Source organism: Myotis yumanensis, unplaced genomic scaffold (assembly GCF_028538775.1).
Source record: "Myotis yumanensis isolate MYYU_CA2020_CCGP unplaced genomic scaffold, mMyoYum1.0.hap1 SCAF_22, whole genome shotgun sequence".
NCBI lineage: Eukaryota > Metazoa > Chordata > Mammalia > Chiroptera > Vespertilionidae > Myotis > Myotis yumanensis.
This window is the reverse complement of record NW_027223773.1, coordinates 1,346,031-1,373,267: the sequence shown is the minus strand read 5'-3', so window position 1 is coordinate 1,373,267 and position 27,237 is coordinate 1,346,031. Positions and strand designations below refer to the sequence as shown.

The following is a 27,237-nucleotide window of genomic DNA, read 5'->3' as shown; positions in this document are numbered from 1 at the left end:
CGCAGAGCATTCACCTCTGCTCATCCGGCTGAGCAGCTCCTCCAAGTATTTTGTCCGCGTCTTATCGTCCATTCGGGGTTTCCTTTCAACGGCCTCTGGCTCTCGCCACCTGTCCGCTGCCTCCATGGTCTCCGGGGCCAGAGCTACACCCGCCCCGAGGGGAACGGTAGCTCCACTGGCGCCGGGCTCGGGAAGGAGGCCTGTCCTGGGCTGGGGTGGCCGTGATGTCCTCAGCGTCACTGAGCTGGTGGTCGAAAGAGTCCGGGGCCTCGAGCTTCACGCATGTGTCCGGGTCCTGCGTTTCTGTGACGTCGCAGGAAACAGACCAGTAGCAGCTGCTCCTGAAGGGTCCCGCCTGGTGGGAGCCCCCAGGACAATGGCAGCTCATCCAGGAAGGAGGATGTGGATTGGACGCAGGCCTTCGGTTTCCCAGCATCCTCCCCTCCCCTCCTCTCCTCTCCCCTCCTCTTACCTCCCCTCTTCTCCTCTCTCCTCCCCTCCCCTCTCCTGTCCTCCCTTCCCCTGTTCTCCCCTCCCCTCCCCTCCCCTCCCCTCCCCTCCTCTCTTCTCTCCTGTCCTCTTCTCTCCTCTCCTTTCTTCTTCTTCTTCTCCATTCTGTCCCTACGGGAAGCCATGAACGCCCAAGGCTTCCAGTACAACCCGTGCGCTCCTGTTGCCCGAATGAAGCGGTGATTTATTCTCAGACGTGTTGTTACCGTTGTTTTCACGGAAGGACTGTGGTCACTTTCTCACCCCCACCCCCATGCGGACACCTAGAACGGCTTCTGTTGTACGCGTGCGGCGAGTGTCAAGTAACGTAGACAGGCGTGGACCCCACAAAAAACCCATCTTTCCTCCTTTTGACAGCGCCCAGCGAAGTCCAGAACGTCGTGGTGAAGGCCGTGTCCGACAACAGCATGGAGGTGACCTGTGCCCCGCCGAAACATTTCAATGGCCCCAACGACCGTGACTACAGATTGAAAGTCCTAACAGGGGGCACCGTGGTTAAAAGTGAGTCTAAGAAAGAGTGCAGTTTCTACGTGACGGATCTTCACTACTCCACAGAGTACACCTTCAAGGTGAGACGGCCATTTCTGTTCCCCCCCGGAGCTCTGATCCCGGTCGTCACGATGGCTCTGTAGAGCTCCCATAACCGAGGCCAGCGCCCACCGGGCCCCGGGAAGCTCTGGGGTCTGACCCCATCGCACCCCAAAAGTCTTGAAAGTTTGACTCCAAACTTTTCACCCCTGGTGCTAACAACAGCGGTTTCAAGCAAGAATTTTGTCAGAATATTTTTGAGCTTCAATAGGATATCAATATATTCCCTTTATCTGACTGATCTAGTCTAGATCATCATTTTTTTTTTTTTTTATTTTTTTTTTTATTTTTTTAATATATTTTATTGATTTTTTTTTTAAATTAAATCTTTATTGTTCAGATTATTACATTTGTTCCTCTTTTTTCCCCCCATAACTCCCCTCCTTCCAGCTCCCACCCCACCCTCCACCCTCACTCCCCACCCACTGTGTTCATCCATAGGTGCATGATTTTTGTCCAGTCACTTCCCGCATCTCCCACACCCCTTTTTCCCCCAAGAATAGTCAGTCTATTCCCTTTCTATGCCCCTGATTCTATTATAATCACCAGTTCATTCTGTACATCAGGTTATTTATTCACTTGATTCTTAGATTCATTTGTTGATAGATGCATGTTTGTTGTTCATAATTTGTATCTTTACCTTTTTCTTCTTCTTCCTCTTCTTAAAGGATACCTTTCAGCATTTCATATAATACTGGTTTGGCGGTGATGAACTCCTTTAGCTTTTCCTTATCTGTGAAGCTCTTTATCTGACCTTCAATTCTGAATGATAGCTTTGCTGGATAAAGTAATCTTGGTTGTAGGTTCTTGGTATTCAGCACTTTGAATATTTCTTGCCATTCCCTTCTGGCCTGCAAAGTTTCTGTTGAGAAATCAGCTGACAGTCGTATGGGTATTCCCTTGTAGGTAATTGAGCCTCTTTCTCTTGCTGCTTTTAAGATTTTCTCTTTGTCTTTTGCTCTTGGCATTTTAATGATGATGTGTCTTGGTGTGGTCCTCTTTGGATTCCTTTTGTTTGGGGTTCTCTGCGCTTCTTGGACCTGTAAGTCCATTTCTTTCACCAGGTGGGGGAAGTTTTCTGCCATTATTTCTTGAAATAGGTTTTCAATATCTTGCTGTCTCTCATCTTCTGGCACTCCAATGACTCTGATATTAGACCGCTTAAAGCTGTCCCAGAGGCTCCTTACACTATCTTCACACTTTCGGATTCTTTTTTCATTTTGCTTTTCCAATTGGGTGTTTTTTGTCGAATCTTTGGTTTGATTATTGTACTCCTCTGGTCTGCTATTGGGTATAATATTCTTTATTTCAGTCCGTGTATGCTTACTTTCTAATTTCTTTATCGTAGCATCGAGGGTCTCATTAGTTTTCGTGAGGCTCTGCACAAATTTATGGCAAGCCCTCAAAATTGCGATTCTTAGCTCCATATCCTCCATTTCTGTCATGTTTTTTTGTCTCTGCATCTTTTATGCTTTCTTGGTGCACCCCCTTGTGGTCTCTGTGCGCAGTCTTGTTCTAGCCAAGCCTTAATTGTTGTAGTTAACACTAGAGGGGTTTGACCACCAGGCCGGCTGGCTGTGGAAATCAGCTGTGTGGAAAACGTCTGCCTTCTGGGGAGGCGCTAATCCAGCCTTTGCCTGAGGCAATCGGCAAATGGCTGTGCGCAGGTTTTGGGCGGGGCGGGATCAACAGGGCGGGCGGAGGGAGCAGTTATGGCCACGCTCAGTCCAGTTCCCAGAGGCTCTGCTTCTCAGAACCCCGGCAGCCGCTGCAAACCTCGGAGAGAAAGCTGCCCTCAGGTTCCAACTGATGCCGGATAATCCCGCTTCTCCCGTTTGAGTCTGGGTCCCTAGAGACTCGCCCGGATCTGGAGCCCAGAGTCTGAGACTCACTCCCGGCAGAAAACGACAACCGCGCCCTCAGCCACCAGCCCGCTTTGCGCGCGCACCTCGGTACCTTTGTATTTTCCACACTGCGCCGCCTCTGAGCCTCGATTTGCTGTTCTCTTTCCTTCTAGTTGTAGAGTCTCTCTTCAGCCAGCCTTCCTGTGGTTCTGGGTGATGTCCGTTCAGTCTTTTAGTTGTATTTTTGAAATGGTTGTTTGCGGCAGCGGTCTCCGGTGTTTACCTACGCCGCCATCTTGGTCTCTCCTAGATCATCATTGTGTGCATTTTATTTTTTCAGTTTATGCGCGCGCGCACGCACACACACACACACACACATATATATGTGTGTATATATATACCAACGAAGGGCTGCCTGCTCCCCTCAGAGAAGAGACGGATTTATTTGAGTGTAAAACGCTTGTTTTTCATAAAATCTAGATGTATACACACACACACACACACACACACACACACACACATATATTGATTTCAGAAAAGAATGGAGAGGGAGAGATTGAAACATCAATGATGAGAGAGAATCATTGATTGGCTGCCTCCTACTAGAGATCGAGCCCACAACCCAGGCATGTGCTCTTGACTGGAATTGAACCCGGGACCCTTCAGTCCGCAGGCCGACGCTCTATCCACTGAGCCAAAGCAGCCAGGGCATGGTGTGCTTGTTATGTATAGCTCTTGTTAACACAACATGGAAGATATTTCCATCTTAAGTAAAACGCCAAGACATTAGCCTCTTATTAGGGAATTTAACTCTAAATTAGGAATGTGTTGGTGTGCTTGCTAGGTTTTATTCCTTGGGTTTCTTTACTCTTGTGAATTATAACTTGCATTATGGCTTAAATGGGCTCAGATTTCTTTATATCTTGTTCACTGTTAAATATATTCGTTTTAACAATATTTCATAAGATATTGACATAACCTTATAGTTTCAACTTTAAATTCAAGATAACCAGTATACTCTTAATAAAAATTTAAAAAATCATTGTATGAGAAATAATGTATATGTTACATTATGATATATAAAATTTACATGAGAAAACTATTTTCTCTTTTATCACGGATATTCAGGTTTACTACCACAATGGGGATTATGATGGACATCCAAAAAGTGCTTCTAAATCAACATCTTGTAAGTCATTACTTGGCTATTTATTATACTAATATTTTAAAATATATTAAAACTTACCATGCTTGAATAGTTTACATTCATATCATGTTTAACTATTAAACATTTAAATTACATTTTTCATAAACATAGTATTTTAAGTTGCCCCAAAAGACGAGCGTCATATTAAAACACAATCTCTTAAATGCAAATTAAGAAATTCAATGATGAAAGGGTTGTTGATTTCATAAAATAATTCATAAACGGATTAACCTGCATAGACTATTAAATAATGATTATATGTCAGATCCTTGTTCCTGTTAGCAGCAAAGTGTGTTTGTTTTGTGTATTTTAAACATATTTTTTTATTGATTTCAAAGAGGAAGGGAGAAGGAAAGAGAGAGAGAAACATCAATGAAGAGAGAGAATCATGGATCAGCTGCCTCCTGCACGCCCCCTACTGGGGATCAAGCCTTCAACCCGGGCATGTGCCTTGACTGGGAATTGAACCGTGACCTCCTGGTTCATAGGTGTCGACCCCTGAGCTGTGTGGGCCGGGCTCTTTTGCCTTTTTTAAAAAATGGAATTGCCTGTCTTATTATCATTGAATTGTCAGACTTCTTTAATATTCTAGATAAAGCCTTTTGTTGGACATAATGCTTTGCAAATATTCCTAAAATGTCTGTATCGGATCTGAATAATATCGGCAAAATTCACAACACGGGGCATGTCCTGTGCTTGGTCTCATTCTGAATATGTTGTCATTATTATTATGAGAACGTGATGAAAGTGTCGCGCTCTGAAGGTGACGATTCAAAGAATCCGGCGAACTCTGTGCTCTCCGTAACCGCTCTCCGCGTGTTCTGGTTCACTTCTAGATAATTCCAAAGCCCTGATCGGATTCCTGGTGTTTCTGATCATTGTGACATCCATCGCCCTCATGGTCGTTCTCTATAAAATCTACGACCTGCACAAGAGTAGGTCCAGGTAAGAGTTGATGTCAAAGTGAAAATAAAAAGAAAGAAAGAAATACTGAAATAGTCAGAATGGGGAAGGCGCCCACCGGGGAGGCCAGTTGGGGACCAGAGGAAGGGACAAGTGACAAGGCCGCGTGACGCCCAGCTCACCGCTGAGCCTGGTCCCATTGGTTTATATCAAATACCAACATTTTCTACGTTCGCTGATGACGGCATGGATCCCGTTCCATAACGACCAACGAAAAGTACATTCATCTCCGTGCCCAGTGGGCCAGAGGGATGTAGGCATGGCCAGGACCAAAGAAAGGTGGGCCCTGGGAAGGCGTATGCATGCCCTTGGCCAAGGGCAGCTAGATTTTATGAAAAACAAGCGTTTTACACTCAAACAAATCCGTCTCTTCTCTGAGGGGAGCAGGCAGCCCTTCGCTGGTATGTTTTCCTTCCTCGTTTTTCCTTTGCTCCCCTCTCCTCTCCTCCTCCATCGTCTCCTCCCCGCCTCCCGTTCTTCTTTCTTCCCTCCCCGGTCCACTTCCCCGCCCCCCTCGCCTCTCTTCTTTTTATCTTTTCTGCCTCCATGCCCTCCTTCCTGTGACACATTTATTAAACATGAGTTGAGAGCCAACCTGCTGCTACGTTTCAGAATAGAAATGTACGTTTCTTCTTTCCCCAGCAATTTGGATGAAGAACAGGAGCTGGTTGTAAGGGGTAAGTTTGCCGTTTTTTTTAACAGATGAATTACGCTCCCGACACATTTGAATCCCTTCAGAGAGGAAGGGAGAGGGAGAGAGAGAGAAACATCCATGTTGAGAGAGAATCATGGACCAGCTGCCTCCTGCACGCCCCACCCTGGGCCCCGAGCCCACAACCCGGGCCTGTGCCCTGACCGGGGATCGAACCGTGACCTCCTGGGTGCCTAGGTCGACGCTCAACCCCTGAGCCACGCCGGCCGGGCTGAATCCATTCATTTTCAATAAGAAAACAACACTTTTTATGTAACCCGGACCTCCTCGGTAGAGACGATGACAACGCTTGCATTTACTGACTTAACCAGCAAGGGTTGAAGTCCTAAGATGTAGACGTAACGATGCGCTTGACCCTCTGAGAGGGAGCCATGCCCCTGGCGGGTCCTGACTCTTCCATCTGCTTCAAGATGATGAGAAACAGCTGATGAACGTGGAGCCCATCCACGCGGACGTTTTGCTGGAAACGTACAAGAGGAAGATCGCAGACGAAGGGAGACTCTTCCTGGCCGAATTTCAGGTGAGAAAAGCACACGTGGCCCAGGCCGCCCCGCTGCCACAGAGGCGGTCGCTGGCGACGACGGGGAGACCGTTCTGGTTGAATCTGCCGTGACCGAGGGGTCCTGGTCTCTTTCAGAGCATCCCTCGGGTCTTCAGCAAGTTCCCCATCAAGGAGGCTCGGAAGTCCTTCAATCAGAACAAGAACCGCTACGTGGACATCCTGCCCTGTGCGTGGGGGCTGAGAGCGGGGTTTCTAGACGGGTGGGCTCCTAGGTTCTTGAGTATTTTTTAAAAATATTTTTTTATTGATTTCAGAGAGGAAGGGAGAGGGAGAAAGAGAGAGAGAGAGAGAAGCATCAAGGATGAGAGAGAATTGTGGATCGGCTGCCTCCTGCACGCCCCCTACTGGGGATGGAGCAGGAAACCTGGGCATGTGCCCTGACGGGAATCGAACCGGGGACCCTTCAGTCCACAGGCCGGTGCTCTACGTGCTGAGCCAAAATGGTCCTCCAGCGTTGACTTGCTTCTTCATCACTGACTCCTGTTTCTGTTCCCCGGGCAGATGACTACAACCGTGTGGAGCTGTCGGAGATCAGCGGAGATGCAGGGTCCAACTACATCAACGCCAGCTACATCGATGTGAGTACAACGCCCACGGCCAGGGTTAGGGGACGTCTGTCTTCCCCATCCTGTCCTCGGCCCTTTGCCTTCCGTTCCTTCTTGGCCATGGCAACATTTTTTGGGTGCAGAGCAAAGACACACGCCAGTCATGTCTGTTGTTTGTAAATGCCACCTGACACGGTTAGCCCAGTCCAATGCCTGGATGAGTTATTAAAATCCTCGCTGATTGGAAATGCCCAGCGAAATTTGCAACCGAGAAACAGTGGCAAAATACCGTCCTTCCCCTGCCCTCTCTTCCCCCCGATTTTGCACATGAAGGAAGGACCGGGCGTTCGGTTGACAATATGCCTTTTTTTGTGTCTGTTGCACAGGGTTACAAGGAGCCCAAGAAGTACATTGCTGCACAAGGTAACCCACCGACAGTCCCCGATTCTCTGTGAGGCACCGTGTTGGGGTGTGTTCAAGAAGGGGTGTCTTAGGTTGCATGTGTCCCCATCCTAGGTCCCAGGGAGGAGACCGTGGATGATTTCTGGAGGATGATCTGGGAACAGAAAGCCACTGTCATTGTCATGGTCACTCGGTGCGAAGAAGGGAACAGGGTAAGGACCCGATGACTCGGGCGGGGGGGCGGGGTGGGTGCTGGGAAGAGAGAGCGACGGGTCCCATTTCCAAAGGCCACGGTCACCTGCTTGGTGACTGAGAGATGGTTCCCTATTTTAATCAGAGGAACACTGGATCAAAACGTTTCATCTACGTATAAAAAAAAAAATTCAGATTTGTACCTAGATGTCCACATGCACCTATATGTGAATGGGAATGCAGTGTCAATGCTTAACTGCTGGGCTTAAATGTGATTCCCATTTCTTGGAAGTATTGTTATAAGTTCTATGAGCCCGTTTCGCAAGTCCCTGTGAATACTTGAAACATAACGGAGCTTGGGCCCTAGCCGGTGTGGCCCAGTGGATAGAGCGTCGGCCTGTGGACTGAAGGGTCCCTAGTTCGATTCCAGTCAAGGGCACGTGTCCGGGTTTTGGGCTCGATCCCCAGTTGGGGGTGTGCAGGAGGCAGCCGAGCAGTGATACTGTCTCATCATTGAGATTTCTATCTCTCCCTCCCTCTCCATTCCTCTCTGAAATCAATTTAAAATATATATATATATATGCATGCATGCCTAAGCGACCAACCAACCGAACAACCGGTCGCTATGATGCGCACTGACCACCAGGGGGCAGACGCTCAATGCAGGAGCTGCCTCCTGGTGGTCAGTGTGCTCCCACAGCCAACCTCCCACAGCCAGCCAGCCCCGATTGTGCACGAATTTGTGCACTGGGCCTCTAGTGTATATATAAGAATGTTTAAAAAATCATGAATACTTGCGGTTTTGAAAACCGGAATTGTTCGTGATTATTTTAACCTGCAGAACAAGTGTGCAGAGTACTGGCCATCGATGGAGGAGAGCGCCCGGGAGTACGGAGATGTCCTTGTGAAGGTCACAGAGTACAAAACCTGCCCAGATTACATCATCCAGAAGTTCACCATCACCAACGTGAGTTCGTTTCACTACGTCGCTTTTGTCTTCGTACTGTTTGTCCAAAAATACAATCCTGGAAGATTGAGAATCGACTTATCCCTAAAGGCCACTTGCAAAGCCAGGAAAAAAACTGTCCTTTTAGTTGATGTTAGGAAGTTTGATTCTTTGAAAATCAATAGGTTTTTAAAAACTGACTTTAGCCTGGCCGGCGTGGCTCAGTGGTTGAGCGTCGACCTATGAACCAGGAGGTCACGGTTCGATTCCCGGTCAGGGCACATACCTGGGTTGCAGGCTCGATCCCCAGTAGGGGGGCATGCAGGAGGCAGCCGATCCATGATTCTCTCTCATCATGGATGTTTCTCTCTCTCTCTCTCTCTCCCCCTCTCCCTTCTTCTCTGAAATCATTAAAAATACATTTTTTAAAAAAAAGAAAGATAATGCAACCATGGCTGAAAGAATAATTCCATGGGAACTGTTGTCTGGGTCCCCTCCCCACCACCACCTTCCATTTATTTATTTTGCTTTGGAAAAATAAAATCAGCTCAAAGAACATATTCTCTCCCGACTAGAAAAAAGAGAAGATAGCCGGGCGGGAGGTGACACACATCCAGTTCACCAGCTGGCCGGACCACGGGGTGCCCGAGGACCCCCACCTGCTCCTCAAGCTGCGCAGGAGGGTCAACGCCTTCAGCAACTTCTTCAGCGGCCCCATCCTGGTGCACTGCAGGTGAGGGGCCTCCGGGGGACCCCCCAGGGCGGGGCGGGCATCCACCCTTGGGCCACGGCCACGCCGGGGACCACCTGGGTGCATCCACTCACACTCCTCCCTCTGCTTCACCCCCGTCGCCTTGGCACCCCTTGCCCTGCCGGGACCACGCCTCCCCTGCTGTGTCTCTGTCGCCAGCGCTGGCGTGGGGCGCACGGGCACCTACATCGGCATCGACGCCATGCTGGAGGGCCTGGAGGCGGAGAACAGGGTGGACGTGTACGGTTACGTGGTCAAGCTGCGGCGGCAGAGGTGCCTGATGGTCCAGGTGGAGGTACGGCCTCACCTTCCCTCTCTGTTCTCTCCGTCGCTGCCTGACCTCCATCTTTTGGTGATGGGATCGGTGGTCGTTAAAGAGATCCAAATATTGGGCCCGGCCGGCGTGGCTCAGTGGTTGAGCATCAGCCTAGGAGCCAGGAGGTCGAGGTTCGATTCCCGGTCAGGGCACATGTCTGAGATGAAACGTGCTCATATTCCAAAGAACTATGAGAACAACTTCCAGAATATTTAAGTGTTGGAGATAACGTTTTCTTTTCCGTGCCCCGCCCCCCCATGAGGAAAGTGTAACTATTTCAATGGGATGGATAAGACCGTAGATTCACTCGCGACCTGTGTTTGTCCGTGAAACCGTAGGCACAGTACATCCTGATCCACCAGGCCTTGGTCGAGTACAACCAGTTTGGAGAGACGGAAGTGAGCCTGTCCGAATTCCACCCCTACCTGTCGAACATGAAGAAGAGGGACCCGCCCAGCGAGCCTTCCCCACTGGAGGCTGAATTCCAGGTACGGACAGTGAAAACGGTGATGATGATGGTGATGATGATGATGACAGTGATAACGGTGATGGTGATGACGGTGATGATGATGATGATGACAGTGATAACGGTGATGATGGTGATAGTGATGGTGATGATGCCAGTGATAACGGTGATGATGGTGATGATGGTGATGATGGTGATGATGGTGATGACGGTGATGATGGTGATGATGGTGATGATGGTGATGATGATGATGATGACAGTGATAACGGTGATGATGGTGATGGTGATGGTGATGATGCCAGTGATAACGGTGATGATGGTGATGACGGTGATGATGGTGATGATGGTGATGATGGTGATGATGGTGATGACGGTGATGATGGTGATGATGGTGATGATGGTGATGATGGTGATGATGATGATGACGGTGATGATGGTGATGATGGTGATGATGATGATGACAGTGATAACAGTGATGATGATGATGATGATGGTGATGACAGTGATAACAGTGATGATGATGATGATGATGGTGATGGTGATGGTGATGATGACAGTGAAAACGGTGATGATGATGATGATGATGATGATGATGACAGTGATAACGGTGATGGTGATGATGATGACGATGATGATGCGTACAGATGACCTCCCTGGGGTGCTGCTTCCCATGCTGTGGGAACCACCCAGCCCCTGGGTAGACTCACTCAAACGTAGAAATCTGATTCTACAGCCAGCGCTGTCCACCATTCCTCACTCAGCTGGTCTACAGTAAAGGCTAAAAGTAACAGTAGAGCCCTAGCTTGTGTGGCTCAGTGGATAGAGCATAGGCCTGTGGACTGAAGGGTCCCGGGTTCGATTCCAGTCAAGGGCACAGGTCCAGGTTGCGGGCTCGATCCCCAGTAGGGGGGCGTGCAGGAGGCAGCCGATCCATGATTCTCTCTCATCATGGATGTTTCTCTCTCCCTCTGCCTCTCCCTTCCTCTCTAGAATCAATAAAAATATATATATTTTTAAAAAGTAACAGTAGAGAAGCACAACTTTGGCTGCCAGGGCCACGGAGCATCTCGCCTTGAAACAGGCGCCTGGCCCAGGTTCGTGGCGCCACCGGGACCGAGGCCACAGCTCCCACCCCTTCTGTTTGGTTCCCCACAGAGACTCCCGTCGTACAGGAGCTGGAGGACACAGCACGCTGGGAACCGGGAGGAGAACAAAAGCAAAAACAGGATGTCCTCCGTCATCCCGTGTAGGTGGCTCATGTCATCGTCGTCGTCTTTGTGTCAGAGACTCGTAAGCTCTTTGGGATTTGATGACACACACACACACATGCACACACATGCACATACATGCACACACACACATGCACACACATGCACACACGCACACACACGCACACACACGCACACTGGTCAACAGGCTATTTAAAGCGAAGGTCTAGCAACGACTTTGAGCCCCAGGCGTTCGTGATGGACTTTGGGGGGTCAGCTGTGCCCACTGGTTTCTTCCCACCGATTGTCTCGGAAGTGGGGTGTCGGGGAGGTGCCACCTCTCACGCTGGAGGGGAACGGGGGCCACGTTCTCCACCGGGTCTGTCTCACCTTCCGTTCATCTCCGCTGTTTCCCCTGAGGGTAACTGGGCAGGAGTGACGACGACTTGCTTTTTCTCCCTCCTTATCGCTGCGGGTGGATAGCACCCTGTCAACTGCCAATCATCCAGTTTCACCGATGAAACTACGCACAGTCTTCAAGACTTGAATTCCGCTCTGCAAGCGTAGTGCTAGAACCACATCCGGGAGGGCTATAATTTAATTCAGTTAAATATACTAAAATAATAAGCCAAGGAACGTGGATACTTACATGCATAGTCCATGGACACAGACAATAGTGTGGTGAAGGCCTGGGGTTGGGGAGGGGTGGCTAGGGGCTGAGCAGGGGCGGGGAAGTGGGGGACATCTGTAATACTGTCCACAATAAAAACATTTTTAAAAACTGACCTGGAGAAAACATAACCCCAGGTAATAAATTAGAAGACCAAATAAGTCGGATCAGGGCATGGTTGGCCCAGTTCGTTTCTGGAAAATTCTTTGTGAATGCCGTGGAAAATATGAAATGGATGGGGATGTCGGTCATCAGATCATTTGACCGGGTTATTAAATGGCTTTAAATGAAGAAACGGAGGAATTAGAACTAAATTTTTTTTATTAAATAGTAACTTATTGGAGATACTGATTCCATTGACATGTTAATTATTTGTTAATAGAATACAATAGAAAAAAATAGGTTTTCCCCTAAGCCATGTATTTTATTATCGTATTTTTGTATTTTTTAATTTATATCAAGCAGAATGCTAATGTCCCATGGGAAACTCAGGTGTAGGTGTTAAGACTGAGTGATCACATGGGAAGTTACGACCTCTGTGTGTGGTTTAACCTTGAATCATGTCCCAGGTATGTTGCCTGGGACCTGTTTGGGGCCTTCGCTTTCTAAGATTTCTGTTTTGTAATCTGCTGATCGATCAGCACATTTTCACCAGGCGGCCTGTCGCTTCTCAGTTGCTTTCCGATTCCACGTGGCCACCAAGCAGAGAGGCGACAGTTTGAAGGGAGACTTACCCCTAATTTCTCGTGCGCAGATGACTTCAACCGAGTGCAGCTCCGGCACGAGCTGGACATGAGCAAGGAGAGCGAGCACGAGTCGGACGAGTCCTCGGACGACGACAGCGACACCGAGGACACGGGCAGATACATCAACGCCTCGTTCGTGATGGTAGGCGCCCCCGTCTCCAGAGCCCAGAATCTGGCCCTTTAAACATTCCATCGATGTTATTATGGCCATTCTCAAGTGATTTTATTTTTTTTATTTATGTTTTAAATAGATTTTTATTGATTTCAGAGAGGAAAGGAGAGGGAGAGAGAGATAGAAACATCAATGATAGAGAGAATATTGGTCGGCTGCCTCCTGCACGCCCCCTACTGGGGATGGAGCCCGCAACCCAGGCATGTTCCCCGACCGGGTATCGAACCGTGACCTCCTGGTTCAGAGGTCGATGCTCAACCACTGAGCCACGCCGGCCGGGCCTTAAGGGATTTCATAAAAGAATGAAGAGCTTAGCCATAATGATACGTTGATGGACATGAAACTTTCCGTTTTTAATACTATATTTTAACTTATTGCAAGGCCGAAAGATATTGAAACCTTGCAAGCTGTCTTAAGTAGTAACGCTGTTAGTTGCCATTTATGACAAACACAACTCTAATCGTATTCATTTGAAAAATAGAATGTGAGCAAATGCAAGGATTTGAAAATGGTTGTATTTACTCCGATTCCCACATTGTAAGCCAATCCAAATTCGCATATTTGCACAGTTAAAAACTTTTCATCAGATCCTCTGAATTATTCGGTGCGTCCGTGTCACATGCCTTTTCAATAAACTGAAAATTCAAACAAGAAACCTTTAGTTATTCAGTAAAAGCTTTTGGAATATCTACGAAGTTGGACTTACTTCCTTCCCAAATTTTCCTAAAGCCCGTTCGTAGACTATTAACTTAATGGCGAGCCACCTTAAGACTGTATAATAGACACCAATACAGTAGAGACATAACGAAGATCCTGTGAAACGCTTATGCGATTTCCTTTTACAACCGCATTAACCTTTTTAGAAAAAAAAACACAAGGCATTTTGGGAAGGAGAACTGGTTAGTTTTGTGAGGGATGTTCCGAACCTGATTGTACATGCTCAGCTCAGTATCACCTTGCTAATAGGTCTTTTGCTTATAGATAACATGTTATGTCATGGGCCTGAGAGTCTCACTATTTTTATGTAGCAGCATTGATATGCGTAGTAAATGGCTGTGTTTCCAAATGGTTGTTTTCGGAACCCGCTGCTCTTGTCAGTTAGTAACGGAGCCCCCATTTTTTTTTAAGAGTTACTGGAAACCTGAAGTGATGATTGCGGCCCAAGGGCCCCTGAAGGACACCATCGGGGACTTCTGGCAGATGGTCTTCCAAAGGAAAGTCAAAGTCATCGTCATGCTGACAGAACTGAAGAACGGAGACCAGGTTTGCACGTTTATCTTTTACGAGAGGCCTGGTGCACGAATTCATGCACGGGTGGGGGCCGATCGCGGGCTGGTCGGTGGGAGGGGTGGACATATGAGGTTGGCCGGAAGCCCCGCCCCCGATAAGGGGGTGGGGGGCCAATCGGGGGCAGAGCTGGCCAGGGGGCGGGGCCTCAGGCAGTTGGCCAGCCAGCCCTGCATCCTGGTCGAATTCCCGGTCGAGGGGACAATTTACATATTCCCCTTTTATTATATAGGATGGGATTTTATTTTTTTAAATATGTTTTTATTTATTTTAAAGAGAGAGAAGAAGGGAGAAAGACAGAGAAACATCAATGATGAGAATCATGGATCGGCTGCCTCCTGTACACCCCACACTGGGGATCAAGCCTGAAATCCGGGCCTGCGCCCTGACCGGGAATCAACCATGACCTCCTGGTTCATAGGTCGATGCTCAACCACTGAGCCACACCGGCCGGGCTGTGGGATTTTTTAATAGAGATATATGTTTACATTTGCAGCAACCTCTTCCTTTGTCTAAATTGTTTCAGCTGGTCAGTGGCCCGGGCGTGCAGGCAGGGCCGCCCATCGTGTCCGCCGTTGGGGGAAGGTAGTTGGTGGAGAACCATCTAAGAGAGGACCCGTCTCTTGAGTCCGACCCTGTAGATCAGTGGTTCTCAACCTTCCTCATGCCGCAGCCCTTTAATACAGTTCCTCATGGTGTGGTGACCCCCAATTTCATGGTTACAAATGGAACATCATTAAAGCATAGTGATGAATCACAAAAACAATATGTCATTATAGATGTGTTTTCCGATGGTCATAGGTGACCCCTGTGAAAGGGTTGTTCGACCCCCGAAGGGATCGAGACCCACAGGTTGAGAACCGCTGGGGTAGACAGATGTCCAGTCCGCGTCTGTTGAGGGAGCTGCTCATCAGACACAGAGACAAAGCCCCAAAGACGTGGAGTGTCTACTCTGGGGGCCGCGGGAAGGGCAGGGAGACCTGCCTTATGGCAAGGTCATGACCCACAGCAGCTCAGGCCACACATTAGGAAGAGGCGATGACAAGGGCGTGGACGGGAGGAAGGAAGGCCGACGTCCGACAGCGGAGACGGCAGGGCTGTGCCGTGGTGTCCTGGTGCCCCCGGGTTTTCCCAGGTGCCAGTGGCCCACACAGGGAAACACCATGCCCGGGTTGGATGGGTGCCCACCGTCCTTAACGTAGGTGTTAGAGTTTTACGAGTTTTCAGCCTTCAGGGTCAGAACGCAATTAGTCCTCTCCATTGAATGGAACAGGGGGAAGGGAACGAGGAGAGAGAGACGGAGGGAGACGGAGGGAGACGGAGGGAGACGGAGGGTGACGGAACCGTGTTCTTTCTCAACCAGGAGGCCTGTGCCCAGTACTGGGGAGAAGGAAAGCAAACATTCGGAGACGTGGAAGTTCACGTGAAAGACACCACCGCGTCTTCAGCCTACACCCTCCGCGTGTTCGAGCTGAGACATTCTAAGGTAGATGAACTATTCGTGGGGTGCAAAGCTTTTTTAAAAAATGTTTTTATTCATTTGAGAGAGATGGAAGGAAAGGGAGAGAGAGAGAGAGAGAAGCATCAACGATGAGAGAGAATCATGGATCGGCTGCCTCCTGCACGCCCCCCCACTGGGGTTTGAGTCCACACCCCGGGCATGTGCCCTGGCCTGGAATCCAACCGTGACCTCCTGGTTCTTGGGTTGAGGCTCAGCCTCTGAGCCCGCCGGTCGGGGTCGGGGTGTAAATATTTGATGTAAACAACCTGGTGTCCCAATGGACACGAATGACTCCATGAGGGCAGCGCGCCCGTCGAGGTCCCGAGTTCAGAACGAAAGGTCTACACGGTGTCCGGAGAGGACATGGCACAGAGAGCGTGACTGTGCAATTAGTCCAGGGGCTGCCCCCCACCCCGCCCTCGAGCTCACGTGCCCCCCGCTTCCGGTTTTAGAGGAAAGAGCCCCGCACCGTGTACCAGTATCAGTACAGCGGCTGGGGCGCGGAAGAGCTCCCCTCGGCGCCCAAGGAATTAGTCTCCATGATCCGGGACCTCAAGCAACAGCTGCCCAGGAGGAAGTCCGCGGACGGGAGCAAGCACCACAAGAACGTGCCGGTCCTGGTGCACTGCAGGTGGGTGGTCCAGGTTCATGCAGGTGGGTGGTCCAGGTTCATGCAGGTGGGTGGTCCTGTGCACTGCAGGTGGGTGGTCCAGGTTCATGCAGGTGGGTGGTCCAGGTTCATGCAGGTGGGTGGTCCAGGTTCATGCAGGCGGGTGGTCCAGGTTCATGCAGGCGGGTGGTCCAGGTTCATGCAGGTGGGTGGTCCAGGTTCATGCAGGTGGGTGGTCCTGGTTCATGCAGGTGGGTGGTCCTGTTGCACTGCAGGCGGGTGGTCCAGGTTCATGCAGGTGGGTGGTCCAGGTTCATGCAGGTGGGTGGTCCTGGTTCATGCAGGTGGGTGGTCCTGTTGCACTGCAGGTGGGTGGTCCAGGTTCATGCAGGCGGGTGGTCCAGGTTCATGCAGGCGGGTGGTCCAGGTTCATGCAGGTGGATGGTCCAGGTTCATGCAGGTGGGTGGTCCTGGTGCACTGCAGGTGGGTGGTCCAGGTTCATGCAGGCGGGTAGTCCAGGTTCATGCAGGCGGGTGGTCCAGGTTCATGCAGGTGGGTGGTCCAGGTTCATGCAGGTGGGTGGTCCAGGTTCATGCAGGTGGCCTCGTCTGTGATAGATGCCTCATCTCCACCTTAAAGAGCGCTATTGGAAGAAGGAGGCCTACGGTCAAATGTTTGCATAGAAATGTTACAATAAGGGAGACGTGGAAATCCACTGAAATGCATTAAGAATTCCTCAGAAAGCCTCACTATGACGATTAGAATCGAATATTCTAGAATTGAGCTCTTCTCGGCATTTATTCGGGTTTGCCGCTGTGAAATTTACGGGGGACGCTCTCTTTAATGTTCATTCTGTTATCATGTTTTCCCATAACATGTAGAGTTATTTTTTAAAATTCTTTCTCCTTCCTGTAGAGATGGGTCGCAGCAAACAGGACTGTTCTGTGCTCTGTTTAACCTCCTGGAAAGCGCCGAGACGGAAGACGTGATCGACGTTTTCCAAGTAGTGAAATCCCTGCGCAAGGCCAGGCCAGGAATGGTCCCTACGTTTGTAAGTACCTCTCTCACCTTGGCTTTTGACGTGTTTTGCGCTTTTTATGTTCGCCGTGTCTTCCCCTAGCCTCCTGTCCTCCCCTTCCTTCTTATTCGCTTTGCTATTCCTCTATGTCATCTTCCATTTTTACATGATATTTCGCAGTGAATTATTGGCAATATAATAAGACTAGAGGCCGGGTGCACGAAATTCATGCACAGGTAGGGTCTCTAGGCCTGGCCAGCGATCAGGGCCAATCTCAGGGTCCCGCATCCGGCCTCCCCGTCTCCTCCTTCCCTCACTGCCCGTGCTCCCCCACCACTGCTGGTTACCCACCATGTTCTGCGCCGCCCCCTGGTGGTCAGTGCACGTCATAGCAAGCGATCGAACTCCCAGTCTCCTGGTTGGACTCCCGAGGGGACAATGTGCATATTAGCCTTTTATTATATAAGATACCTGATTAGAATTTGCCAGCAATTTGTGGTGGCTCTGCAGAAAGAATATTTATTGGAAGGGAGAGGGAGAGAGAGAGAGAAACATCAATGAAGAGAGAGAATCATGGATCGGCTGCCTCCTGCACGCCCCCCACTGGGGATCGAGCCCGTAACCTGGGCATGTGCCCTGACTGGGAATCCAACCAGTGACCATTATATTCTTTTTAAATATATTTTTATTGATTGCAGAGAGGAAGGGAGAGGGAGCGAGAGAAACATCCACGATGAGAGAGAATCATGGATCGGCTGCCTCCTGCACAGATTGAGCCCATAACCTGCACATGCGCCCTGACTGGGAATCGAACCTGGGACCTGCTGGTTCCTAGGTCGACGCCCAACCACTGAGCCACGCCGGCCGGGCTAGGAGCGTTCTTTACCGAATTTCTTTCTTCTCTCCTCGACCAGGAGCAGTACCAGTTCCTGTATGACGTCATCGCCAGCACCTACCCGGCCCAGAACGGGCAAGTAAAGAAGAACCCCCACCGAGAAGACAAAATCGAATTCGATCACGAAGTGGACAAACCCAGACCGGAGGCTAATTGCGTGAGTCCGGTCAGCGCCCCCGAGAAGGTCCAGGCAGACGGCAAGGAGCAGGACGACCCCAAGCCCAGCAGCAGCCCCGCGGGGACAGACCGCGCGGCCAACGGCCCCGAGAGCCCGGCGCTGACCCAGAGCGCGTAGGAGGGGCGCGGACCGGGCGGCGCCAGACCTCACTCCCGAGGCGATTTCTCTTTTTCTACAAGTGGGAGGACACAGCCGGTGTCCAGTGGATTCGTGGGGGGGGCCTTGGACCAGTGTTGGTGGGGAGCTTCTGTTGTGCTACCGCAATATTTAAGACAGTTTTGTACAGTCTCCTGCTTATTTTAAAGTTCTTTCTTTCAGCAAAAATAACTTCATGGTCTTGGAGTGTCTGCTTGTGGGTATGCGGTGGTGTTTCTTGAGACAGAGAGAGAGGTGAGGGGATTTCAAGTGCATCTACGGTGGGAAGCCTGGATGTGTGTGTGTGTTTTTTTTTAAAGAAACAAACAATATTTTTACCAACAGTATTAGCTTAGAGCATCTATTTTCTTACCTCCTAAAATGTGTGCGGGCCACAAGAATAACACGTGTGTTCCTCCAATGACCTGAAGGTGTCCTCGCTGTTCTATCCACCGTTTCTCTGCCAGGAATAGGCATAAAAAAGTGTGTGTGTCTCCCACAGGAAAGTTCACGCAATTGCTGTCCGAAAACCTTCTATCTCATATGTTAGCAGTTTAGCAGTCAGCGCGGTCTCTTCAGCTGGCTCATCTCACCCAGTTTAAGAATTTCCAGCCAAACCTTCCTTCCTATCTCCATAGGGTTGTTTACATGTTTGCAAGAGGGCGAGTTCTCTGTATAAGGTGGGACTTTGTTCACTCGTTTCTTTTGTCCCCCCCAAATGATACGTGTGTTGGAATGGAGCTTAAAAAAATATAAACACCTCTAAACAGATGCAGGGTGCCTTCAACCCATAGAACAGACACGGAAATCGTGCGAATGTACTCGTGCCAACTCTTGACAGGCGAAACCTCCCATGGCTGTATCTGTGGACTGAAACTTTGATACGAGTAATCATGCTGTGGCCCAGGCATAATTCCCATGTGACAGGGTGTCTGAATTTCCCAAATGCTGGCACTGTGGTCAGGCAGTGGTATCAGTTATAACAAAATGGAAACCGGGTCTTTTCTTGTTCTGCATAGTGTTCCGTGTTCCTGAATGAATTATATAAACATATACATAAAACATAGGTGATGCCATTAACGTTTATAGCTCAGTGTAACTGGTGTCAAGGTGTGTGGTGGTGTTTCTTTTTAAGATCTGTAGTTTAATCATTACGTAGGTTCTAGGGAAAAAATGTCAGCTGTAACGGTATGTTTCAAAAAAATAATAAAGAAAACTTCTTTGGCTAAATTCCGCCCTGCGTTCAGGTTGGTTTGGTTTTCTGTGTCTTCTCTCTCCTGACTGAGTTTATTATTTTTATTTAAAAAAACATTTCTATTCTAGTGGCATGTCTCTTGCCTTTACCGCACATTCTTCTCAGGATCCCCTTTCTAATTTTTTTTTTTATCAGACCCACAAAGTTCGCAACGGATCCTGGCATGATTGTCTAGGTCCGTGGTCGGGCAAACTGCGGCTCGAGAGCCACCTGCGGCTCTTTGGCCCCTTGAGTGTGGCTCTTCCTAAGCCTTAGGAGGACCCTAATTAAGTCAATAACAATGTACCTACCTATATCATTTAAGTTTAAAAAACTTGGCTCTTAAAAGAAATCTCAATCGTTGTCCTGTTGATATTTGGCTCTGTTGACGAATGAGTTTGCCGACCGCTGGGCTAGGTCAGTGGTCGGCAAACTGGCCCCTTGAGTGTGGCTCTTCCACAAAATACCACGTGCGGGCACGCACATACAGTGCGATTGAAACTTTGTGGCCCATGTCACGGGGCCAATGAGCCGCATGTGGCTCGCGAGCCGCGGTTTGCCGACCATTGGTCTAGGTAGGTGTTACTAGATAGATTTCAGAAGAGAGCAACAGTGCCTGCTTTATGTCCATTTTATGTTACGTTTGATTTATTTTAACACAGGAGCAAGCTGGGGAAAATTTCTTTTTTCTTCTGCATAAGAGGTGCTGCGTGCAAGGGCAGGAGGCCCATGAACTCTGTGCAAATATATATTAATCCGAATCGGCCAGAATCAACCAGGAGGGCTCCCTGCACGCGATCGTGGGAGTATCTATGTCTTTGACTTTTATCTTAAAAAAGAAAATGTTACGGGAATCACACACCCACGTCTGTGACAGGGAGTTGTTCTCCTAGGTAACCCCTCACGAGATGCGAACGATTCATTCTCTAAACCTTGGCGTTGCCATGAGGAATTCTGAAACCCAGGAAAATGAAGCAGAAAGTTCCAACTTAATACAGCCTGTCCCGTTTCAGACAGAAGGCCTGGGCTCATGAATTATAGATTTATCGGGCAGGAAGAGACCATGGTAGGTTCCTTTCAAAGTTTGTTTTAATTTTGGTACCAGAATTCATTGGGACTAAAAGATAGAAAATTCTCAAAGTTCTTAAAATTCAGCTCCCAAGCCATTCTTTTTTTTTCATATAATGCACGATAAGAAATTATTTTTTTTACAAATATTTATTTTTACACAAGACATCGTTTACAAATAACTATTTGCAGAAAAGAGGTATACGTTTTAATATTTCCTTACAGGTAAAACTGTGTGATGTGACTAGTTGAAAGTCTGCAATGATCATTTTATTTTATTTTAAATATATTTTTATTGATTTCAGAGAGGAAGGGAGAGAGACTCACCTGCTCAGGGCTATTGCTCGCAATAGAACGAGATCCTAATGCTCAGGACTGTTGGCCCCCATAGAACGATCCTCCTGCCCAAGGCTTTGCCTGGATTAGAATGAAACCCTCCTGCCCAGTTCTGTTGGCCCCAATAGAACCAGACCCTCCAGCCCAGGGTCATTGGCCCCAATAGAATGAGACTCACCTGCTCAGGGCTGTTGCCACCAATAGAATGAGATCCTAATGCCCAGGGCTGTTGCCCGCAATAGGAGATTGTAATGCTCAGGGCTGTTGGCCCCAATAGAATGAGACTCACCTGCCCCGTGCTGTTGCCCGCAATAGGAGATTGTAATGCTCAGGGCTGATGGCCCCAATAGAATGAGACTAGCCAGCCCCGTGCTGTTGCCCGCAATAGAAAGAACTTGTAATGCCCAGGACTTGTTGCCCGCAATAGAATGAGAGCCTCCTGCCCAGGGCTGTTGCCCGCAATAGAATGAGACCCTCCATACAACGCAGTCCCCTGTGGCCTGAATCTCCCCGAGTGTGTGCAGGGGTGTGGGGTTCCCCCCAGGACAGTCTAAGGTTTCTCCTTGGGGCTCCCACTCATTTGAGAAAAATGACTTCTCAAAGGAAACAAATGATTTCTGTAAATAAAACCTGCCCTGGCACCTTTCTCTTTGTTGAGAGTCGCATTAAATCACCGGACGTCAAATTTCTCTTTGAAGCGAGTCCACGGGAAGCAAGCGCGGTCCGTTCGAGAGGTAGCCAGATATTTGTTCACAATTTAAGTGCAGGACGTTCAAAAGGGTCAAAATCAGCCCAGTCCACAAGTGTCGTCACCGTCGCGAGAGCTCACGGAGTTTCTCTCCACAGACATTCCGAGCGTTTTCAGTTCGATGCTTCCCGTCGCTCAGAGGATATGCGAATGTCCGAAATAAAAGGAACCCGATCTTTATGCAATTCAAAGGAAGAGATTAACTCTGTCCAGCACGGCAAGACAGCACACGTGGTCGGCTATTCATGATTTCATGGAATCCCGGGGAGATTCCACAGAAGATCTCTTTCCGGGAATATTATCAGACACTGGTGTTTTGTGATTTCTATGGAGTGTCAACAGCCCTGGGCAGGAGGGTCTCATTGTATGGAGGGCAACAGCACGGAGCAAATGAGTCTCATTCTATTGCGGGCAACAGCCCTGGGCAGGAGGCTTTCATTCTATTGGGACCAATAGACCTGGACTGGAGGGTCTCATTCTGTTGCGGGCAAGAGTCCTGGGCAAGTGAGTCTCATTCTATTGCGGGCAACAGCACTGGGGCAGGAGGCTCTCATTCTATTGGGCCCAATAGCCCTGAGCAGGAGGTTCTCATTCTATTGGGCCCAATAGCCCTGAGCAGGAGGTTCTCATTCTATTGGGGCCAATGACCCTGGGCAGGAGGGTCTCATTCTATTGCGGGCAACAGTCCTGGGCAAGTGAGTCTCATTCTATTGCAGGCAACAGCACTGGGGCAGGAGGCTCTCATTCTATTGGGGCCAACAGCCCTGGGCACTAGGATCTCATTCTATTGCAGGCAACAGCCCTGGGCAGGTGAATCTTGTTCTATTGCGGGCAATAGCACAAGGCAGGTGAGTCTCATTCTATTGGGGCCAATAGCCCTGAGCAGGAGGTTCTCATTCTATTGGGGCCAATAGCCCTGATCAGGAAGTTCTCATTCTATTGGGGCCAATGACCCTGGGCAGGAGGCTCTCATTCTATTGGGGCCAATGACCCTGGGCAGGAGGCTCTCATTCTATTGCGGGCAACAGCATGGGGGCAGGAGGTTCTCATTCTATTGGGCCCAATAGCCCTGGGCAGGAGGGTATCATTCTATTGCGGGCAACAGCACTGGGCTCAATAGAATGAGAGCCTCTTGCTGTAGTGCTATTGCCCGCAATAGAACGAGACTCACTTGCCCAGGACTGTTGCCCACAATAGAATGAGATCCTAGTGCCCAGGGCTGTTGGCCCCAATAGAATAAGACCCTCCTGCCCAGGGTCATTGGCCCCAATAGAATGAGAGCCTCCTGCCAACAGTCACTGGCCCCAATAGAATGAGAACCTCCTGCTCAGGGCTATTGGCCCCAATAGAATTCTATTGGGTCCAATGACCCTCCGCAGGAGGGTCTCATTCTATTGCGGGCAACAGCACTGGAGCAGGATGCTCTCATTCTATTGGGCCCAATAGCCCTGATCAGGAGGTTCTCATTCTATTGGGGCCAATAGCCCTGATCAGGAGGTTCTCATTCTATTGGGGCCAATGACCCTGGGCAGGAGGCTCTCATTCTATTGGGGCCAACAGCCCTGGGCACGAGGATCTCATTCTATTGCGGGCAACAGTCCTGGGCAAGTGAGTCTCGTTCTATTGCGGGCAATAGCACTACGGCAGGAGGCTCTCATTCTATTGGGCCCAGTGCTATTGCCCGCAATAGAATGAGACCCTCCTGCTCAGGGCTATTGGCCCCAATAGAATGAGAGCCTCCTGCCCCAGTGCTGTTGCCCACAATAGAATGAGACCCTCCTGCCCAGGGTCATTGGCCCCAATAGAATGAGAACCTCCTGCTCAGGGCTATTGGCCCCAATAGAATGAGAACCTCCTGCTCAGGGCTATTGGGCCCAATAGAATGGGAGCCTCATTCTATTGGGTCCAATGACCCTCCGCAGGAGGGTCTCATTCTATTGCGGGCAACAGCACTGGAGCAGGATGCTCTCATTCTATTGGGCCCAATAGCCCTGATCAGGAGGTTCTCATTCTATTGGGGCCAATAGCCCTGATCAGGAGGTTCTCATTCTATTGGGGCCAATAGCCCTGAGCAGGAGGCTCTCATTCTATTGGGCCCAATAGCCCTGATCAGGAGGTTCTCATTCTATTGGGGCCAATGACCCTGGGCAGGAGGCTCTCATTCTATTGGGGCCAACAGCCCTGGGCACGAGGATCTCATTCTATTGCGGGCAACAGCACTGGGGCAGGAGGCTCTCATTCTATTGGGGCCAACAGTCCTGGGCACGAGGATCTCATTCTATTGCGGGCAACAGTCCTGGGCAAGTGAGTCTCGTTCTATTGCGGGCAATAGCACTACGGCAGGAGGCTCTCATTCTATTGGGCCCAGTGCTATTGCCCGCAATAGAATGAGACCCTCCTGCTCAGGGCTATTGGCCCCAATAGAATGAGAGCCTCCTGCCCCAGTGCTGTTGCCCACAATAGAATGAGACCCTCCTGCCCAGGGTCATTGGCCCCAATAGAATGAGAACCTCCTGCTCAGGGCTATTGGGCCCAATAGAATGAGAACCTCCTGCTCAGGGCTATTGGCCCCAATAGAATGAGAACCTCCTGCTCAGGGCTATTGGGCCCAATAGAATGAGAGCCTCATTCTATTGGGGCCAATGACCCTCTGCAGGAGTGTCTCATTCTATTGCGGGCAACAGCACTGGGGCAGGAGGCTCTCATTCTATTGGGGTCAATGACCCTGGGCAGGAGGCTCTCATTCTATTGGGCCCAATAGCCCTGAGCAGGAGGTTCTCATTCTATTGGGGCCAATAGCCCTGAGCAGGAGGTTCTCATTCTATTGGGGCCAACAGCCCTGGGCAGGAGGGTCTCATTCTATTGCGGGCAACAGCCCTGGGCAAGTGAGTCTCGTTTGCGGGCAATAGCACTAGGCACGTGAGTGTCATTCTATTGGGGCCAATAGCCTTGGGTATTAGGATCTCATTGTATTGGGGCCAATAGCCCTGAGCAGGAGGTTCTCATTCTATTGGGGCCAATAGGCCTGGTCTGGAGGGTCTGGTTCCATTGCGGCCAACAGCCAACCTCTCGTGGTGACTGAATGCCATGTGGAAACGTTGGCCTGGTTTTACACGTGCTGGTTCAACATTTACATTTTCTTCTACAAACTATTCAAGAAATCTTGGAAGAAGCGTCCAAATTCTCAGAGTTAAATAGAGTTCTGACCCCAATAATCTATCATCTAAAATGTCAGAGGAAGTATGACCCCTGAAAGCTCCAGGGAAATAAATCTTCCCGAGCTGGCAGCCCGACCCCCTCCCAACTGCAGGACCTGTTGTGTCCCTCGCTCTACAATAAGTGTGTGTGTGTGTGTGTGTGTGTGTGTTTAAAAAGTTTTAAAAATAACTTTTGTCAGATTTCATAAGCGTATAACCTTTCTATACGATACAAATGAATTCCTTGGCGTTTGGGTGCGAGGGTGACAAGCACCAGGCCAAAACGCTCTCCAGTTAATTTTTGCTTGTTTATTACGCAATATGAAATGGGCATTGATTCGTGAAACAGAAGGTACCTATGCAGGGCTGACATCGGGACGGTGTCTTCATATGCATTTGCAATTTTTCTTTCTAGAAACGAATGATCGTTAACTTAAGCTCCAACTTCTTCTTTCTTCGAGGGAGACCAAGTTGTTAACTTTTAAAACATTTTTTAAAGCGAATGCTATGGAAGCGACAAACTCTCTGAGCACAAAGGAAGACAAACAAGTCTCAGGAGGCTAGACTTCAGCCCAGGACCCCTTTTTCATCCAAAAAATTTATTTATTTCCTTCCTGAATGAATGCCGGCTGAACACAAAGGTGAGAAAACACGGGTTTTATTTTACCGATGTACGTGTACATTTTATTATGATGAAGCAACACAAATCGTTAACTTTCCCGGGGTTGACTTCTGCTTTCTCTGGGACAGTGGTGTTAACACCGATGTATTTTTTTTATATATATTAACTGACCTCTCATGTCACTTTATTATTCCGATAATTATGGGTTTCATGTATCTTCGGAAGCAAATAGAGTATCCGTCTGAAATCATACACAAATTCACTGTGTCCTACCAAACACTCAAATATAAAATATCTCATGCCACAATGGTAAGACTGGATTAGTACCAGTAATCGGGTCATATTCTGAACACGGGTGTATGTCTGCGTGGAGGTGCATGAGAACTGAGCGTGGAATGTGGAATGGCCACCAGGTGGCGCTCAGACCCCTGGGATGGATTTACCCAGATGGGCCTGTGTCTTATGTGGATCAGCTATAGGGTCTGTTCATACGTGCTGGGCTCTTAAGCATATATTTTTATTGATTTCAGAGAGGAAGGGAGAGGGAGAGACAGAAACATCCATGATGAGAGAGAATCATGGACCGGCTGCCCCCTGCACGCCCCACACTGGGGATGGAGCCCACAACCCGGGCCTGTGCCCTGACCGGGAATCGAACCCTGACCTCCGGGTCCATAGGTCCCGGAGCATCTAAGTCCATGTGAATTTTGGGATGAGACGGTAACATCAGCTCAAAGGTAAATGCCCAGCCCTGTTCTACTCCCGGCCGAATCTCCCCCATTTCCAACGTGAGCAAACAGGATGTGCCCACGCCCCTCAGTCTCTCTACGGGGGGTGGGGGTGAGCAGAGGGGGGCGGGTGGTGAGCGGGGAGCCCAGGAGGGCCTGCCCCCAGCTTCCCCCCTGGTCAGAGGCCTTTAGTCTAATGTACCGTGTGGTGGGGAATCAGCCAGGTGGGACGGGAGCCGTTCAGTCAGGGAAATAAGACGGGATCCCACCAGGTCAGATACTTTTTATTTATTTTTATGTCTCAATCCTCCCCCGAGGATGCTTTCCCATTGCTTTGTAGAGCGAGTGGAAGAGAGAGGGAGAGACAGAGAGAAACATCGATGTGAGAGAGACACATCGACGGGTTGCCTTCTGCACGAGCCCTGACCGGGGCCCGGGCTGGGGAGGAGCCTGCAACAAAGGGCCGTGCCCTGGACCGGAATCGAACCCGGGACCCTTTGGTCTGCAGGCTGACGCTCTATCCACTGAGCCACACCGGCCAGGGCGATATTTATTTTGAAAAGAGGGGGGATGTCCCGTTTCCTTCAGAAAGTGTGATATAGACACAATAGACTTAAAAAAAGAAAGAACACACAGAGGCCACGCATGGGAAGCGTTTAGTTGGTCTCCCCTGCGCTGGCCGTTCCCTCTCCTGTGCCCACGTCTTCTCTCTGCTGACGGCTGTGCCCGTCCACGCATCCTCGGAGAAACGGCTTCGCCTCCCACCTCTGCCTGAAAATACCTACCTATCTATATAAAAGGGTAATATGCTAATTAGACCGGGTGATGGGACATCTTCAGGACGTCCGACTTCCTTCCGGACAGTTAGGGGGCGACCAG

General features: G+C 49.5%; 1 protein-coding gene across 5 annotated transcripts in view; it reads left to right on the top strand.

Moving 5' to 3' along the window:
* PTPRC (protein tyrosine phosphatase receptor type C) overlaps positions 1-19,658 on the top strand; it is a 65,984-nt gene extending 46,326 nt beyond the window's left edge. For all 5 annotated transcript variants that reach the window (XM_070401428.1, XM_070401427.1, XM_070401426.1 and 2 more), the window contains 20 exons: positions 868-1,079; positions 4,071-4,131; positions 4,986-5,094; positions 5,755-5,789; positions 6,235-6,344; positions 6,462-6,552; positions 6,888-6,964; positions 7,318-7,354; positions 7,448-7,545; positions 8,367-8,492; positions 9,047-9,204; positions 9,382-9,517; positions 9,877-10,026; positions 11,160-11,250; positions 12,637-12,770; positions 13,929-14,063; positions 15,451-15,573; positions 16,041-16,219; positions 17,115-17,250; positions 18,132-19,658. In XM_070401428.1, coding sequence (XP_070257529.1) covers positions 868-1,079; positions 4,071-4,131; positions 4,986-5,094; positions 5,755-5,789; positions 6,235-6,344; positions 6,462-6,552; positions 6,888-6,964; positions 7,318-7,354; positions 7,448-7,545; positions 8,367-8,492; positions 9,047-9,204; positions 9,382-9,517; positions 9,877-10,026; positions 11,160-11,250; positions 12,637-12,770; positions 13,929-14,063; positions 15,451-15,573; positions 16,041-16,219; positions 17,115-17,250; positions 18,132-18,407 — 2,474 coding nt within the window. In that variant the 3' untranslated portion in view covers positions 18,408-19,658. The remainder of the gene's footprint in view (positions 1-867; positions 1,080-4,070; positions 4,132-4,985; positions 5,095-5,754; positions 5,790-6,234; positions 6,345-6,461; positions 6,553-6,887; positions 6,965-7,317; positions 7,355-7,447; positions 7,546-8,366; positions 8,493-9,046; positions 9,205-9,381; positions 9,518-9,876; positions 10,027-11,159; positions 11,251-12,636; positions 12,771-13,928; positions 14,064-15,450; positions 15,574-16,040; positions 16,220-17,114; positions 17,251-18,131) is intronic.
* The last annotated feature ends 7,579 nt before the right edge of the window (positions 19,659-27,237 follow it).